The sequence below is a fragment of the Temnothorax curvispinosus genome, unplaced genomic scaffold (assembly GCF_003070985.1).
Source record: "Temnothorax curvispinosus isolate PA1 unplaced genomic scaffold, ASM307098v1 QBEX01011856.1, whole genome shotgun sequence".
Classification (NCBI taxonomy): domain Eukaryota; kingdom Metazoa; phylum Arthropoda; class Insecta; order Hymenoptera; family Formicidae; genus Temnothorax; species Temnothorax curvispinosus.
Genome location: NW_020221636.1, coordinates 94,669 through 111,451, shown reverse-complemented (window position 1 = coordinate 111,451; position 16,783 = coordinate 94,669). Strand labels below are relative to the sequence as shown.

Here is a 16,783-nt window from a genome sequence, read left to right as displayed (position 1 = left end):
GCAATGTCCAAGTTTCAACTTGCACACTTAATAACTCTAAGGAAGCACCATAAAATCTCCATAAAACCTATTCCGATTTAATATTGGCAACTTTTCTAATTCTATTATATTCTTCAGTCTTTTTTTTCATATATAATTCATTAAATATATGTACGAATTCTCAGAAATTTCAAATGTGTGTAACACGAGATCTAATCAATCAAATTTTAATGAATTATATATGAAATAGGGGTAGAAAAAACTGAAAAATATAATAGAGTTAAAAATAAATCGCTTTCATCAGTCTTTTCTACCCCTGTTTGATATATAATTATCAGGGTTCTAATTATGTACGGATTCTCCGAAATTTCAAACGTCCCAGGGTTCTAATTATGTACGGATTCTCCAAAATTTCAAACGTCCATAACTCGAGAACTAATAAACCAAATTTTAATTAATTATATATGAAATAGGGGTAGAAAAAACTGGAAAATATGATAGAATTAGATATAGATCGCTATCTCAAATATTGAGAAAACTGTAGCGTAAAAATTATGTACGGATTCTCCGAAATTTCAAACGTCCGTAACTCGAGAACTAATAAACCAAATTTTAATTAATTATATATGAAATAGGGGTAGAAAAAACTGAAAAATATAATAGAATTAAAAATAAATCGCTATCTCAAATAATGAAAAAGCTGCAGCGTAAAACACATTTTTTTTATAAATAAAAATCTGCATAAAATCTATACCGGTCGACCGATTTCAATAAAATTTGAGGAGGACATACTTTCTATAATACTCTATTTATGTGTAAAATTTCAACCCGGTATCTAAAAAATTGTAGAAGTAGATGCGTGTACAAAAAATCCGTACACACACACATACACACACACACACACACACACACACACACATACATACATACTTCCGGACATTTTTTACTAATACGATTTTTCGACATTTTAGAACATTCTAAACCTATTTCCATCAAAATCTCGAAAAAAAATTTTTTTACCATCACAAAGCTTCCTCTATGAGGAAGCAAAAATTTTTTAAATTATATTGGATTATCAAGAGAAAGTCATAAATTTTAACCAATGGCGACCAATGGCGTGAGAGTACGGTTTTTTCTATTTTCTGGGAAAACGGTTGACCACCAAACGTTTTACCGATGATATTCGTGACCACCAAACGAATCCGCGTCGAATGAGTTATAAAAAAATTAAATTGGTTGAAAAATAAAAATTGTCCGGCTAACTTCACACCGGAAATTTCATTTTTATTTTACAGGAAAACGACTAACCACCAAACGATCGGACTAGACTACCAAAGACCACCAAACGACCACCAATCGATTCCAATTAATGAAAGTTCCATACGTTGAAGTTGTCCGGCCAACTTCATAGAGGTGAAAAATATTAATTATAAATATTCCCTTTTTTGAAGACATTAAAAATCATGTTATTTATACGATATTGAACTTCTTATGTAATATAAATTTATTAATTTTATATTTCAAACGATATAAACCTAAGAAATCTGCAGTTTTCAAATTTTAATCACTTTTTGCTGGTATTGTATGTACAACCCAAACATCCTTATCTGCTAATAAAGAATATATCTGTATGTCGTAAAATATTCTAATTTAATCTTTTAAAGAGAAAACTAAAATAAACATATGCTACATTTCTATAAAATTTTATCAAGTACATTAGCAGGCGTTTTATGAACGCCGCCGAAATGTAAACATTCGTGCCGTATGATCGAAGTGGAACTCAGAATAGGTTAGGGTTAAAGCATGGTAGAAATACAAGGGTATGCTCATACCGTGTCAGACCACTGCGCATTCCCACCACTTTTATCTAAACTTACGTCATATTCGTGTAGCATCGGAATGAATCGGATGTACTCGGTGATTCGCAATGGCTGCGTTCGCTCGGTTCGCTGTTTATGTCGAGTAATTCGTTTGTGATTATTACAGTGTACGCAATGACGTGTAATGTGAAAGGGTGTGGGAACTATCTGGCAAAGACCAGAAAGATCGAAGGAAATAAAATAAAATATTTTTCCTTCCCAAAGGATCCAGCACTGTTTAATAAGTGGCGTCAAGCATGCGGAAAAGAAAATATTTCACCAAAATATGGTTTGTACTTTTGTATAGATTTCTCTTGTTTATTATTATAAGCATATATTTAAGAATCTTAAACCTTGTTTGCTTCAGCTAGGATATGTTCGAAGCATTTTGCTGATGAAGCTTTTACGAAGCCCTTACAAGAACATCTACTAGGTTATTCACCTACACGAACTAGGAAGATACATCCTGATGCTATCCCGACGTTGCATCTCCATGCAGTACCTCCACTAACATCAAACGAAAATGTATTAGCTGAAACAATGCCTTTGCCTGTATCAAATGAAGTTTCGATGGATGTTGAACAGACACCAGCATCGTCCAGTATAGAAGAACAGACACCAGCATCGTCCAGTACAGAAGAACAGACAGCAGCATCGTCCAGTACAGAAGAACAGACACCAGCAAAATATAAAGCAAAATATATAGCCGGATACGTAGCATTTAGATTTAAAAGCACAGATAAAACATTAGGTATTGAAACGCGCCAATTGGAAACAACGGGTGACCAAGATTGGCTGCAAGTTATTTCGCGAGGAAAATGTATGTATCCGAGTGACAAATTATTACAATGTGCTCGTATAATGAATATTGAGTTTGCTAAATATCACGGATCCAGTTTGAATAAAGAAAATCTTATATTTCAAAACTTAGCAAAAATAATAGAACCACAATTGAAAATTAAAATACCGAGAGAGGCATTACTATGCCTCATTAGGACTAGGACATATATTAGGCTGCGCGAAATGAACCGAGCGATTGCAATCGCAAATCACAGGCAAAAAAGAAGAAAGATGTCAAAATTTACTAATAAAAAACCTGTATATTAAATATTTGCATTTATTGTTATTTGATCTTTTATCTGCATCTTTCCTCTGCATATATAGTTCTTTATGTCGTACGCCACAATATATTTTTGTTTTGCGTCTCAGCTGACAATTCTTTTCCAATCGTTTTCCGACCAGTTTTGATTAAAACTAATAATTCGCAGAATTTTAATAATAAATGACTGGAAATTAAAATCTCGTTTTATGTGAAATTTTTCCGTACGTCGCAATGATTTTTATTCAATGCACACAATTCTTTTTTTCTTAATAATAATTATATTTTCTGTAATATCATATATTTAGACAAATCCACATAAAATAATTATAAAATTCGTCAAATAACAATAACGTTTCTAACATCTACAACGAGAGACAAATTCGGGAAACGATGAGCGTTTATCCGTATGTCACGTGCGTTTTTTATATTTATATATTTTTGTTCATATATATTTATTTATTTATAAAACAGAATTTTCTCTCACATAAATGATCAACATTATTTTGTATTCACATATTGTCCGCTCAAAATGCTTTTATAAATGACTATTATAGATTCGCTGCTTAAATGTGCCGCTCAGTGTGACGTAAGGTTGGGCAAGTCGCTGATTGGCTGGGTTCGGAAATATGCGCAAGAGCATACCCTTGTATTTCTACCATGGGTTAAAGTATCCGAAACACTCGTTAGTCGTCAAGTAGTCAAGTTGTGGACCGATGCGTCGATACACGGCACCATTTTTGCCGAAAAATTCATTAGCATGACAGAAGTATCGTTAAAGAAATTTTCAAGTACCTATTTATTAACTCCAGACGAATAACCTCCTTTTCGCGAGGAAAGGAAATCGATGCAGAGGAAAGTTTAATACGTGGCTCTCTGTGTAACCTATACGTTCGCATCGAACAATAAGTTTATACAGATTCGGCAAAAAAGAAGCTGTATGCAGTTCATAAATATATTATGAGAGTGTCTCTAGTTTCTAATCACTTTACGCTAATCTTTACTCGGGCGTCAAAATGCCTACGGTTATAGCGTTGGACGTCTCTCTCTCAATGAGGAGACCTGTATTGACAGGTGGGACGAATGACAATTTGCAAAATGAACCGTTGACACGGCATCACTTAGCGGTGCATGGGATAAACTCTCTACTACACTACTTGCAAGTTAACTCGAAACTAGAATTTGTGTCGCTGGTAAGAAGACAGACTAATGCTGTGAAGTACAATAGGTATACTAATATATGTAAACTTGACGAATTTTTCAGATTGTATTCTCGTCGTTATACGAAATAGTTTGCCCGTTCACGCGTGATTATGACAGCATACGTGCAAAGTTGCAAACTATCGAGGAGTGGGACAAGACGTGCATCGAAGGAGCATTGCACGGGGTTAACAATGTAATTATGGCGGAATGGGGTAACGCCACTGCTTGCCAAGTGATATTAATTACGGATGGTAATCCTGGCATAGGACAAATGTCTTTAGGCAATTCTTTGAGTTCTTTGAATATCGCACAAGACACAAATCCCTTTCCATTACCTTTTCCATACCCAGGGAAATTAAGTATAGTTTGCATCGGGTCGCAGCAGGGTAAGTCGAGAAACGTAAACATACTTTTATTCACCTTTTATTTCGTATATATTTAAATATATCACTTGCATATATGTTTTCAGACCCTAGTTTGCAGATCGGTTTACCTCTCTATCAACGTTTAGTTGATCTAGCTGGTGGCGACAGTATTGTACTAGTTCCTGACCTACCGCTTAGCAAATACTCCGTCGCGGCTTGCTTCCAGAAGCTAGCTGAAGCGAATTATGTTTCCTTCCAAGGATACCTAAAGTGTGGCCATTTAGGCTCCCGCATTTTATTATCGCCAGCTCCCATGGTAAATTGAGAAACATGGGAACATGCTAGATTACTATAAACACAGTTGCATAGACACTGCAATACTTCATACGTTTCAGCCTTACACAAAGAAGACGGATTTCGAGTTAACCCCGGGCTTGGCAATATCAAAAACCATAGAAATATGTGGATTTATATCTGTAGGAGATGTTGGTAGCCCAAGTTCCATTTCTAGGCACTTAGTATTGCCATTGGTAACAGAGAAAAATTCAAGTATGCAAGGCGTATCATTAGAAGAGGATTCAGATACTGATGAAAACGGAGACGAGGGAAAAATGCCGTCTTTTTGCGTATTGCTTCACGGAGCACTAAAGGTAATGTCTTGCTCGATATCTAGCAATTATTATTATTTGCATTTGATTAAGTTGATAGATAATTAATATACTTTGCAGGTGGAAAATATGGCAGCTCTTTGTATGTTGAACAACGAATGGTATGGATTTATATACTCTTGGGCGGATACTAAGAAGAAATCCAACTTAATGCTAACGGTATTAGAGCCAGGATCTGACGTTGTACCGTGGTTAGGCAATTTCAGCAATTTAGGCCCATTAGATACAGTCAAAAGCTCTCCAGTTAGTTTTCCAGTTAGACCAGCTGAAAAGAGAAGCTATACGCAAAATGCTCCTTCATGGATTCGCCAAGTTGGCTTACAATCTGATATTCAAAAAATATTGAGACATGCGAGAAAATTACCAGACAAGACACAGAACTTTTACAAGGTAATGTGATCATTCAATTAGATGGACTAAAAATGCAAGACTATTGCATATAATTTAAATGATGGAATTTTTACGAAATGATTATTTTTGTCGCATAGGAGGTAAACAGATTACGGCGTGCAGCAGCGTCTATAGGATTCATCGAGCTATTAGAAGGATTAGCGTGCATCTTAGAGCGAGAATGCACGTTGCTACCACCGAATCTAAATCCCGACTGTACGATCCAAATGGGGCACGTTGCATCGATGATCAGAAAGCCAGAATTTCACGAGCTTAGATACAACATTCCACCTGAACGGACGAAATTTCAACCTGGATCATAAGTTGCGATGCAGTAATTGGAGTGTTATTACATTTGTATCAAAGCTGGACATTTATACAGCAAAAAATGAAACTTGTATTTGCCATAATCATATGCCTTATCCTATAAGAATATCACATTATATTATTTATATTACACATCTATCTTATATTTTTAAATTTTTTGCTTCTAGATTTAAGAAAGTATATAGGCCTTGAACACATAGATTATAAAATTATTGCTTAACTACTGTTCTCTGTTATTAATTACTGCTTAATAGATTAAGACTGTTATTTTTATCACATCACATTATTTATATTACATATCTTACATTCTTAACCTTTTTATATTTCTAGATATTATGTCGTATATACGTGTACAGGCCTTAAGCACATAGATTTTTATAAAATTATATCATTGTTTTTATTGTATCCTATTATTAATTACTGACAGCTAAACAGATTACGACTGTTAACTGGATTTCAAATTTCTCAATAAATAACACAAAATATCGTATAAACCGTTTGCAGTTTGTATACTGGAGTACTTGTCAAAGTCTGGAACATGTACAAACAGAGTCTTTGTCGGCTCAACAGAAAGAGATTGATAAAATATATATTCGCATAAATATCTGCCGGCATCGTACGAGACGCAGGCTTTGCATCCACTTCTTTCGGAGTTTTCATTCACACTATCGCAAAGTTTTTCGACATCTACTCCAGTTTCCAGGACGCTGCACTCGACGTTCGTTTCATCAGGGTATTTATTATCTATGTCGAACCTCTTGTAGCCGTTGCTGCAGGCGTGACACTCTATCGTTAGAGAATCAGCTTTGTGCGACACACCCACGTGTAGAACAATCTAAAATAGGAAATAATAAGTATATGTGTCGAGAAATTGCGTAGCTCGAGTTGCAACCCAGACAGCACCATATGTTCAAAATCGGGACATAAGACGTCATAAAGACGTACCGTCTTTTAGACATTATATTATAAAAAACGTCTTAAAGAGGTCTTAAACATGTCTTTAAGACGTTTTATGTCCGATTTTGGACATGCATGCTGTCTGGGAACACTATACTTAATTACCAATGGACTGTGTTTCTTCCAGAGATGAGGAACACGGTTGGACACATAATCGTACGAGACGGGGACTTCTTCCGCGACCAGTTCAACGTCGGGAAATTCCACAGAGTTCGTCCACAGTTTCTGCAATTCCTCCACCGCCTCCCAGCTCGCATTCCTCGCGTGAGCGGCAAACGGGCCGAAGCCGGTCACCAGGATACATTTGGAATCGGCACCCATTTTGCAACTCAGCATTTTCGCGGGATCCTCCTCCGATGAGTCATCGGCGATGACACCCGACGATTATAGTCCGATGGACGCTCGAGTCGCTTGCAATTTGATTTCTTATCGGCGCGTTATCGGAGCCGGATAACGCTCCGACGTGATGGCAGCCGCCGCACCCAAGCGCGGATCCGCCGAATGATTTATTGATTTAACGCGAATCACTAGAGTCGAGCGAGTTTGCTCGACATTCGCAGGATGACAGACGTTATTAGGAAGCCTCTCTCAAATATTTATCACGATTGCGCGCCAGTATATCTGCAAATCTACAAATATCGCGCGCGTAGGACGCGCATTGAACGACGTCCAACGATTTTATGTCTGTGTTGCATTTTATAATCCACGATAGAGTAGTATATATGCATTTGACGAAACGATCCCAAGTGTCAAGGAAATGATCAGGGAATGAGAAATAACGCGTTCCGTGTGGCCGCGTGTATAACTCATTTCGACTTGCAGATGGAACGAGCAGACTCGATTGTCGCCATTAATTGCTCTTTCGACCTGTTCGACTATTTCGACTTCGAGAATCGTAGTTCCTCGACAGATCCCGAGTCACGGAAGCCCACCTTACGTTTCTTGCGATTATCGAGGTCTGAAGGTGAATTGGTGAATGCCGCTTGTGAAATACAATATAGATGACATAGACCTACTGCGATCCAGCACTTGACGCTACAAATGTTTTGAAGCTTTTTTCTTCTTTTTTTTCTTTATTAAAAAAAAAGAGCAAAGAAGAATGTTTCGAAGCAATTGTAGCGTCAAGTTGAAAAAAAAGAAATACACATACTCTCTAAATCTCATACAGTGGTTTTACTACTAATATATTTGAGTGATTGTGATAGCTATAGTTACTCCAAAAGAGAGGGTTGTCACTCTAATTTGAGTAAATGCGGACACTCATCATAAGTGAATTTTTCACTCAAATTTTTAGAGCGGTTACTCTACCGGAGTGATACGATCTCGACTAAAAGCTATAGTGAATCACGATTCATTAAAGATCGAATGATAAATGATGACTCTAACAGAGTGAAATTTTCCACTCAAAATTGTAGAGTGATAATTATTCACTCCTATATGGACACTGATCTGCTGCCCTCGAAAAGAGTGCTCATTCACTCAAATAGAGTGCGATTTAATTTCAACTTATAAAGCGCAATTTAACTCTTTTTCAGAGTGGCAAATTACTCAAAGTGCACAGGCTCAATTCACTTTTCGTTACACTTGCATTTCACTCGTTTTGAGTGGTATTTCATTCTTCGACTTTTAGAGAGTTAGATTTATATTATTAGATAGATTTCGCAATTAGACAATATAGGGCCGGTATTTCCTAAAGGGACTATTATATCTATTGGGATGAAATTAGAGGTATATATTAAGAGAATTGTTATATAATTGTCGTGTAAAGATTTTTTAATTTTATAAAATTTTTATCATAATTTCTCTTTCTGCTTAGCTCAATTTAAAGTTCTTTATATATATATTTTTGAACAGTTATAACAAAGATATAAAGCAACGTTTATTATTATTTGTTTAAGTATTCTTTGTACGCAAATAACTCCACATTATGTTGCAATATATACAATAATTATTTAGTATTTCTTATTGTAAATATGAAGCTATGTAATAGAAAAAGTAAATGTTACGAAAGCTATATGATTACTACCACAGCTTCATGTTTACTATAAGATATATAATATATACAAAATAATTGTGTACTGCAACATAATGTGGAGTTTATTTGCAAAGAATGCTTAAATAAATAATTAATATAGCTGCAATTATAATTGTAATACTATTATTTTTGTACAAACTTTTGTATAAAAATAAAATACAAAAATATAGGTAATCTGAATTATAGTTTTTCGAATAGTACGTATATTTAACGGGTTTCTTTACTTTTTTATGTCTTTATTTTATGATTATTACATAAACCGCGGCGGTTCTTGTACATTCACCATCAATGATACGGATCTGAAAGGGAAATAAAAAAGATTAACAAAAAATCGTGTAAAGCGCAATTAACTTTTAGAAATACATAGATGTATGATTGCATAACAATTAATGCACAATACTATTATGCCAATATAATATAAAAATTGTCAAATCCTATTTTCTCACATTAAAATATTAAATTCATAGAAGTTTTTATATTTCACCATTGCCAGTAATCATCAGGTACTGGAACTACTGGCGTTTTAACCCACGTATTGGTACCTGGCAAGAAATACCCGCAATATTCATCCCTGCAGTCTTCTGTGCCCGCTTCAGTGCAGATACAGTAGATACATTCAACACGGTACCATTTTCCCGGATTACATTTTCGCTGACCACCAAAAAAATAATCTACGATGAAAACAAAACTATTAATTCTCAACTAGGTAACTATATACATGTTTCGCTTGAGCATAGCTTATACAAGTAGAACACGAAAGTCACAATATAAGGTCAAAAAACGTCAAAATAATGGTAAAATGATGGTAAAATGACAAAAAAATTCATTTTGCCGTCATTTTGACATCATTTTGATTTTATTGTGACTTGCTATTCTACCTGGATAAAGGCTTAAACGATTGATAACCCAGTGAACACAATTTGATTTGAGACATTCGTGTTGTCTGGGGAATAACAATGCTTGTATATATAAGCACAAGAAGTTTTAGTTACTCACATGCTGGCACTGCTGAAATTTCTGGTACGATCAAACCGATGATGCTGACCATTACAAGTACCACAAGTATTTTCGATGCCATAGCTTTGTCTTTCCGTACGACTCGAGCTTTATTTGCTACTTTATTTGCTTTGGACGTCGACTTTCTTTTTGACGAAGCCATGCACGGTGAGGCTTTTATATACAGTCCCTTTAGGTCCCATAGCGTGATGACATTTGAACTGTGCCTTCCTTTGTACTCTTTCTCGTACGTATTGACAGATAGCGCCGAGCGGCTAAGGCACGTTTGAAAGATTGACGCAGGTTTTTAAAAAATACAATTTAGAAAATGACGGCATAATGTGCACGTATGTACAATATGCTTATAGATAAAATTATCGCGCGTACGTGTATAATTTTTTATTAGCATTTAACCGCTTAATCTTTTCGTGACGAATGGCTACTATAGTGGGGAGATTGATCTTGCATGTAGCAATCACTGTTGTTGCTAAACAGATGATAGGCAGATAACCTCCGCCTATTCTCCGTCCTAATCTCCGGGACAACTGTAACAGTAAAGGGGGACAATTGTACCACATTATTTATAAACAAAATAATGGTTATTTATTGGGTTTAATTAACCAGTCTTACGAGCTTTCTATTAGAGACGTGCGAACTATTCGAATACCTATACGAATTGAATCGAATCGAATCGGTAATATTCGATTTGATTCCAATTCGAATTTCTATGATTCGAATCCGAACTATTCGAAAATTTTGAATCCAGATGATTCAAATACGAATCGTATACCTATATTGTCAAATTTATATATGTTTATAATGCATAAAAATGTGAATATAAACGATTTAAATTTTTTCAAATATTATTACACTTACAATAAGATTGGAAAGGCACATTTTATGATCGAAATTGCAAATAGTTTTTTATAGATGCCGTAGTTTTTTATGAAAGCTCTTATTCGCTCAATTTTCTTTAGCTATTGATTGTTTTATCATTACATTTATTTTATATAATTTTTAGTATTTTAATAAGTTGTTAATTGTGTGTGTGTGTACTTACTCATGTTGACTTTGGTTCATCAAGTCATGATATATTTTTAAATGTCTTCTTAAATTTCAATATATTGTTAAATAAGATAATATAATGCTACCACATTTATTACATTTTGCTTTATATGCTATTTCTGGTAAGTCCGAGTAAAAATGCCGTAGATTGTCAGGTATATATTGTACGATCTTCGGAAAACATTCAATTTTCAATTCGGGAAAGAAAAATTTTTTAAATATTTTTTTAGAATTTACAAAATCTTGTGGCTCATAACTTTCACGGTATAACACGGTATTTAGCAACTCCAAAACCCTTTCCTTGTCATATAAAAAACTTCCTATTCTTCTATATTGTCGGTGACCCACAAGCGAGAGACTCGTGCGACGGCTGCGCCTGAAAGCGCGCCACCCGTGGAACGACGTCGCTCATTGGTCTGCCGCACGCTGAATCGCGAACATCTATATACATTACATAGATGTATTCTTGTATAAATGTGTGTGGAAGTGTGTAGAAGTGAATTTGTTCAATAATCTGCAAATATTACACACATATAAATATTTAATACACTTTTTAAGTGCAAGGATGTGTAAATTACTATAATAATAATGATAATGATAATGATAATGATAATGATAACGATAACGATAACGATAACGATAACGATAACGATAATGATAATGATAATGATAATGATAATAATGTGATTTATTAAATTATTATCACAGGATTAACTTTGGATTATTTCTCTTCTGTTGCTTTTTTATAATTACTTACATTTTGATTGACGCATTTATTTAAATAATCTCTAAATTTTAATTATTGTTTAAAAGAAAATCAATATTCTAACTTTGCCATTTGACAATATCTTATCATTGATAGTTCTGATAATATAATTATTAGAAACTAAACAATTAAACCATAATCCATTTATTTTTAATGAGCTTAAAGAATCATCATATCCTGTCGCTACTTCCACCCAGTTTAATAATCATACTAGGGAATTTACTTTTACTTGTTTTAACTAATTATGTATTAAGATATGAGTGCCATGATTTATGTATAGTATTTGCTAACTGATTATTGTTTTTATTAACCTTAGAGAGCATATATGAATTTTCTCATACGTGAAAGGCCAAGCGGGGTAATAAATTACCCCAAACTTGTACCGCGTGTATAATGTTTCTATTTGTTGTTAAAAAACTTTGTAATAGATAATTTTTTTTGCTTTTTAATAGGGAAGACAATAGTAGTCATCAGTTTCTGGTAGTAAAAAAAAAACAGAAAAAAAATTTCGACAAACAAAACAAAAAACCAAAAATTTGGTTGAAATGACTTTTTTTATAAAAACGAATAGACAACCTTCAAGAGCATGTAAGCGAATTTTTCGTTTCTTAAAAAAATAGTATATTTTTGAACGTCTGAAGTAGAGGAAATGACGAAAAACTGTCGGATGGGAAAAATCGCAAGAAATGGAAAGTAAAACAGATTCTGTCGATTATTATTTATTTGAAAAATAGTCATAAGTTATAAAAGTATATGGAAACAGTATAAAATTAACTCCACAAAAACTTTACAAAGTTTTAATCAGTTGCTGTGCAAGAACAGCACAGGGTCATTCTATGCTCGTCACGTCGTTTTTACAATGCTTTACAATGCTTTTTTTGTCAATAAAAAATTTTTACACAAAAAACTTTTGAATACACGTTGAAAACGCCAAAACGAGTCATTTTTACAAAAAATCTGAAATATACTTACTGTGGTAAATGTCGAGCGTAAACGGCCGACCGGGGGTAATACGTTACTCCAAATGATTTTCTTTTTCGGTCACAGTTTTTGTACGGATCTAACGCACTCGCTGAATGACGTACGGAGGTCGACTGCCGGATGACTAAACTGAATTATGGTTAGGGTCTCGGTATGAAAACTAATCTTCCTAAGTCAGGGGCGTAATTTAAATTTTGCGTGGGATACCGTATTACCCCACATATGCTCTTCAGGGTTAACCCGAAATTTTGAAAAAAAAGGAACTATAACTATAATATAATGATTTTATTATTTAGGTTGCTTGCAAGTCTTAACTGAAGTATGAGAGAGATATGGTGTATATAAAGACATCGGAAAAACCTAAGTAACAAGTGGTAGACGTAATCTTTATATCTCGAAAAATCTTGAAAAAATCTAAGCAGCAGTATCTTTATTTCCGAAAAATTATAACCCAAGTGATACACATTACAAAATTATGTTACCTTATCAAAAAGAAGAGTCGCGCTTTAAGTGATCTATTACAATTACAAAAAAGAAATGATATCTCTTTAAATTACAGCGCCAATTACAGAGAGAACATATATAATATATTGCCTCAAAAAATAATTGTTACACTACTTTGAAAAATCTTTACATTGTGTCAATTAGAAAAGAATGTATGATAACAATTTTATAAGATTAAAAAATTTTATTTAAATTAATGTTACCCGCCTAGAATACTGGGAATTTAAAATAGATAAGTATGTAGTTTTTTTTTCTAAATTACGTATGTCAACCACGGATAATATGTCAGCTAATTGGTAATGCTATCCCACTGTAGGATTCAAGTAAAAAATTACACCTTTTGTTCGGAAGGCTGTCAAGCTGTCGTCGACACGGGCGCTTCTATGATAGGTGGACCACCGCAGACTAACATCGCAGCTCTTAACAGAGAGATCGGTGTTAATGATAAGCCTCAAAAAATAATTGTTGCACTACTTTGAAAAATCTTTAAATTGTGTTTAAATTTAACAAGGGAATACAAGATATTTAAATACAAAGTTTACATGTGTATTTTTTAGTGGTCACAAAGAATTACAGAGGTAACAGTAACAATTTAATATTTTGCTTAGTTTTTTAAAAATAATAATCTGTAACCCTTTTAGTTGTACACCTTGTATATATTTTTTAATTTTAATATAAAACATAATCGCAATATAACATGATTAATGTTAATAAGTCGTTAACTGTAAAATTTTTTATTTATTTTTATTCGCGTGTCTTACTGAATGTTGTTCGCAACTGTATATGTTCAGGTATCGATATTTTTGATAATTACAGATGGACACCTGTAACACGTGTCTGAAATTTACCTGATTTGTTTATTCTTTTATTCCCTTTAACTAATCGCAAATTAATTCTATTTGATAAAAGCAATTCTGTTAAATTTCTCATACATAACGCATCGTTTATAATTTTCTATTAATTATAAATATTAAATAGTACGATATATATATATTCGTACTCACATCCTTGAAAATTATTTCGGGAATTCGAGCGAATGTCACAACTAGATAAAATTATCTTTCATATTTTAACAGTTGAGTAGGAACATATTTGAGTTGGCGATAAATGATTCTCTGAAACCGCACGTGTGTGTAAATAATTCAGTAAAAAATATATAATCTTTATTTCAAAATACATTTGCACACTACGTACCAAAAATATATAATATGATAACGTAGTTTTTGCTATTCAATTGATTAAATTTTAGAAAAGAAAAAGATTTAAAAGTATATAACTATGTCAGTCAATAAAGAGACATAGACGCAAATTGAATCATATATATTTAATTGCCTGCTCATTAAATATAAAATGCAAACACATAGAAATTGTATATTTTTCTATACTTAAATGCAATAGAAAGAAATAATTAAACAAGTATCCTTGCATAGGAATATTATGCATAATTTTTACAAAACATATTTGAGATTCGCGCAATTGAGATATATAATAAAATTAATAACGATTCTATAAATCTTAGGTACATGTTAATCATGACATAATTTTAATTCTGCCGCTAGGGAATTTTTAAGTCGATTCTTATGAATCAAGCTTGAATTCGATGTCTAGGTGTCCCAGGTTGCCGATGACGAGGTCCACATAGTGCGCTTCATAGTTTTCGGTATCCAGGTGTATTAATACCTTGAATTCGATGTCCACGTGTTCCAGGTTGCCGATGACGGGTTCCAGATAGTGCGCTCTACAGTTTTCGGTGTCCAGGTGTAATAATACGTTGAATTTGATGTCTAGGTGTCCCACGTTGCCGATGACGAGGTCCACATAGTGCGCTCCGTAGTTTTCGGTGTCTACGTGTATTAATACCTCGAATTCGATATCTACGTGTCCTACATTCAGATTTAAAGTTATTAATACACCTAGACACCAAAAACTACGAAATCTCTCCAGATAAACATGAAGCAATTGACTCAATATATATTATATAAGTATATACCTAATTTACCTAAATAGAAATCTTCCTCCTGACCGATAAGTCTATCGACCTAATTTCGAAATACGCGCGCGATATCGAAACTGGCGATACCTGCGCCGCCAGCGTCGAAAAAGTGAAAGTAACGTTTCTGATTATGACGTCATCATATAAGTCGGCGTTAGAAGTAGAAGAAGAAGTATCTTAATAAAAAATTTTCACATTTGGACTTTGCGTCGCAATATCTCCGCTCGTAGGGCACGGAGCGGGATATTATAAGAGAAACCCCCCCCTCCTAATTGGACCCCAAGCTATCGATCAAGCCTACTTAGAACTTGATCCGTTCACTCGTTATTGAGATCTCAACATCTCGGGTACTCGCAACCCGTCGCGTCGCGTAAAAGAGTCACGGTCGGTCTCGCTCCGCGTGTACTTGGCGCGAGACACTACCGTGTCTCTTCATATTTATATTGTTCTATATTATTGTATTGAATTATTTTTTAAGGTTAATTATTGAGACATAACATTTGAATTTGTTACTTACTAAATGTTTAGATTATTTTGTTAAATATAATAATTATTTGTTAAAAATTATTTATTAAAAAATTATTTTAAAATAATTCTAAAACGACACACATTAAATATAAAAAGTATTTTGAAACATATTATTTTTATTACAGGTTGAAGACCATTCGGGGTTTTCATATACCTATTCAAAATACTTTACTCAGAGTCGTTTATGATCCAAAGATTTTTAAAATTCGACCGTTTAATTGGTAAATAAATAATTTTTTTTCTTTTTCTAGTGTGTCTTATTGTATAGAGTGTGATAAATGATAAATAATCTATCTTATTGCCGGAATATAAGAGATAATTCTTTACAAAATAAACTATGCAGTGGTTGTTTTCATTTCCTTTATTTTATTATACTAGAACATTACAAGCGCGCGCTACGCGCGCGCCAATTAGCTTTTTCTCTATATCATTACACAAAACAACATTTGCAACGCTATTACTCTTTAATAATAACACATTAAGAAAAATTTAACGGTATATATATAACAACATGACCTTCAAATGACTTTGTACAGGAAAATCTTTATTTTAATTAATTTTATGTTTTTTGCAACAATATAAATACACTTTGAATAATTAATTAAAAACATAAAAATTAGATATAAATTTTCCGTAACATCTATTAATGCTCGTATAATGATCTTACTTTTCATTATAACCTTAATTAAAAACCTCAAAAAAATACGTACAATTTTTATATACAAAATGTTTAACATGCTTCTTATCTCTTTGATTACGAAAGTGAATTCTTAACTCTCCGGCCCCGCCTCTCTTTCTCTCTCTCTCGTTCTCTGTTTCTTTTTTTTCTTTCTTTCTGTCTCTTTCGACTTTTCTTCTTTTTCTTTTAGTTGTCATCTTTAACTTTGTCATATCCAATCATGGAGAACGAAGAAATTACGAACACACACGCTATATCACCATCTTCATCGTCGACGAATTACGCACAATACAAGTTTAATTATTATTTTAAGGCTTACCTGCCTCTCTTTCTATTTTTCTCTCTTTTTCTCTTTCTTTCTCTGTCTCTTTCTTTTCCTCTTGTTTATT

The 16,783-nt window shown here is 33.6% G+C and overlaps 4 protein-coding genes across 9 annotated transcripts; 2 read left to right on the top strand and 2 right to left on the bottom strand.

Annotated features, from left to right (window-relative positions):
- The first annotated feature begins 1,857 nt into the window (after positions 1–1,857).
- On the top strand, positions 1,858–2,948 carry LOC112461839. Of its 2 annotated transcripts, none has more exons than XM_025027245.1 (2): positions 1,858–2,127; positions 2,210–2,948. In XM_025027245.1, exons 1-2 carry the CDS (start codon positions 2,096–2,098, stop codon positions 2,943–2,945), a joined length of 768 nt encoding a protein of 255 aa, XP_024883013.1. In that variant the 5' UTR covers positions 1,858–2,095; the 3' UTR covers positions 2,946–2,948. The 2 variants fall into 2 exon arrangements, with proteins under 2 accessions (XP_024883013.1, XP_024883012.1); XM_025027244.1 differs by having other exon boundaries at positions 2,206–2,948.
- A 657-nt stretch (positions 2,949–3,605) lies between these two features.
- On the top strand, positions 3,606–6,110 carry LOC112461838 (integrator complex subunit 14). Its single transcript, XM_025027243.1, has 6 exons — positions 3,606–4,130; positions 4,202–4,526; positions 4,610–4,821; positions 4,901–5,155; positions 5,234–5,563; positions 5,662–6,110. The coding sequence occupies exons 1-6, from the start codon at positions 3,954–3,956 to the stop codon at positions 5,884–5,886; spliced, it is 1,524 nt and encodes a 507-aa protein (XP_024883011.1). The 5' UTR covers positions 3,606–3,953; the 3' UTR covers positions 5,887–6,110.
- On the bottom strand, positions 5,941–7,816 carry LOC112461842 (pyroglutamyl-peptidase 1). The gene is made up of 2 exons (XM_025027249.1): positions 6,953–7,816; positions 5,941–6,725 (listed from the first exon to the last, which is right to left on the bottom strand). The coding sequence occupies exons 1-2, from the start codon at positions 7,181–7,183 to the stop codon at positions 6,336–6,338; spliced, it is 621 nt and encodes a 206-aa protein (XP_024883017.1). The 5' UTR covers positions 7,184–7,816; the 3' UTR covers positions 5,941–6,335.
- A 1,268-nt stretch (positions 7,817–9,084) lies between these two features.
- Positions 9,085–12,811, bottom strand: LOC112461840. 5 transcript variants are annotated; one of them, XR_003041597.1, is made up of 4 exons: positions 12,682–12,811; positions 9,879–10,423; positions 9,367–9,553; positions 9,085–9,181 (listed from the first exon to the last, which is right to left on the bottom strand). XR_003041597.1 is itself a non-coding variant. In XM_025027246.1 (4 exons), the coding sequence occupies exons 1-3, from the start codon at positions 10,454–10,456 to the stop codon at positions 9,363–9,365; spliced, it is 657 nt and encodes a 218-aa protein (XP_024883014.1). In that variant the 5' UTR covers positions 10,457–10,495; the 3' UTR covers positions 9,085–9,181; positions 9,329–9,362. The 5 variants fall into 5 exon arrangements, 3 of the variants coding, with proteins under 3 accessions (XP_024883014.1, XP_024883015.1, XP_024883016.1); XR_003041598.1 differs by lacking the exon at positions 12,682–12,811 and adding an exon at positions 10,939–11,458; XM_025027246.1 differs by lacking the exon at positions 12,682–12,811 and having other exon boundaries at positions 9,329–9,553; positions 9,879–10,153; positions 10,266–10,495.
- Positions 12,812–16,783: the final 3,972 nt, after the last annotated feature.

Coding starts and splice junctions, on each gene's coding strand:
- LOC112461838 (XM_025027243.1), top strand. CDS start 3,954: ATGCCTACGGTTATAGCGTTGGACGTCTCTCTCTCAATGAGGAGACCT. Junction 4,527..4,609: donor TTGCATCGGGTCGCAGCAGG/GTAAGTCGAGAA, acceptor ATATGTTTTCAG/ACCCTAGTTTGCAGATCGGT. Junction 5,564..5,661: donor AGACACAGAACTTTTACAAG/GTAATGTGATCA, acceptor TTTGTCGCATAG/GAGGTAAACAGATTACGGCG.
- LOC112461842 (XM_025027249.1), bottom strand. CDS start 7,183: ATGCTGAGTTGCAAAATGGGTGCCGATTCCAAATGTATCCTGGTGACC. Junction 6,726..6,952: donor GGAAGAAACACAGTCCATTG/GTAATTAAGTAT, acceptor TTCCTATTTTAG/ATTGTTCTACACGTGGGTGT.
- LOC112461840 (XM_025027246.1), bottom strand. CDS start 10,456: ATGTGGTACAATTGTCCCCCTTTACTGTTACAGTTGTCCCGGAGATTA. Junction 10,154..10,265: donor GCTAATAAAAAATTATACAC/GTACGCGCGATA, acceptor AACGTGCCTTAG/CCGCTCGGCGCTATCTGTCA. Junction 9,554..9,878: donor AATTTCAGCAGTGCCAGCAT/GTGAGTAACTAA, acceptor TTTTCATCGTAG/ATTATTTTTTTGGTGGTCAG.
- LOC112461839 (XM_025027244.1), top strand. CDS start 1,935: ATGTCGAGTAATTCGTTTGTGATTATTACAGTGTACGCAATGACGTGT. Junction 2,128..2,205: donor AAATATTTCACCAAAATATG/GTTTGTACTTTT, acceptor TGTTTGCTTCAG/CTAGGATATGTTCGAAGCAT.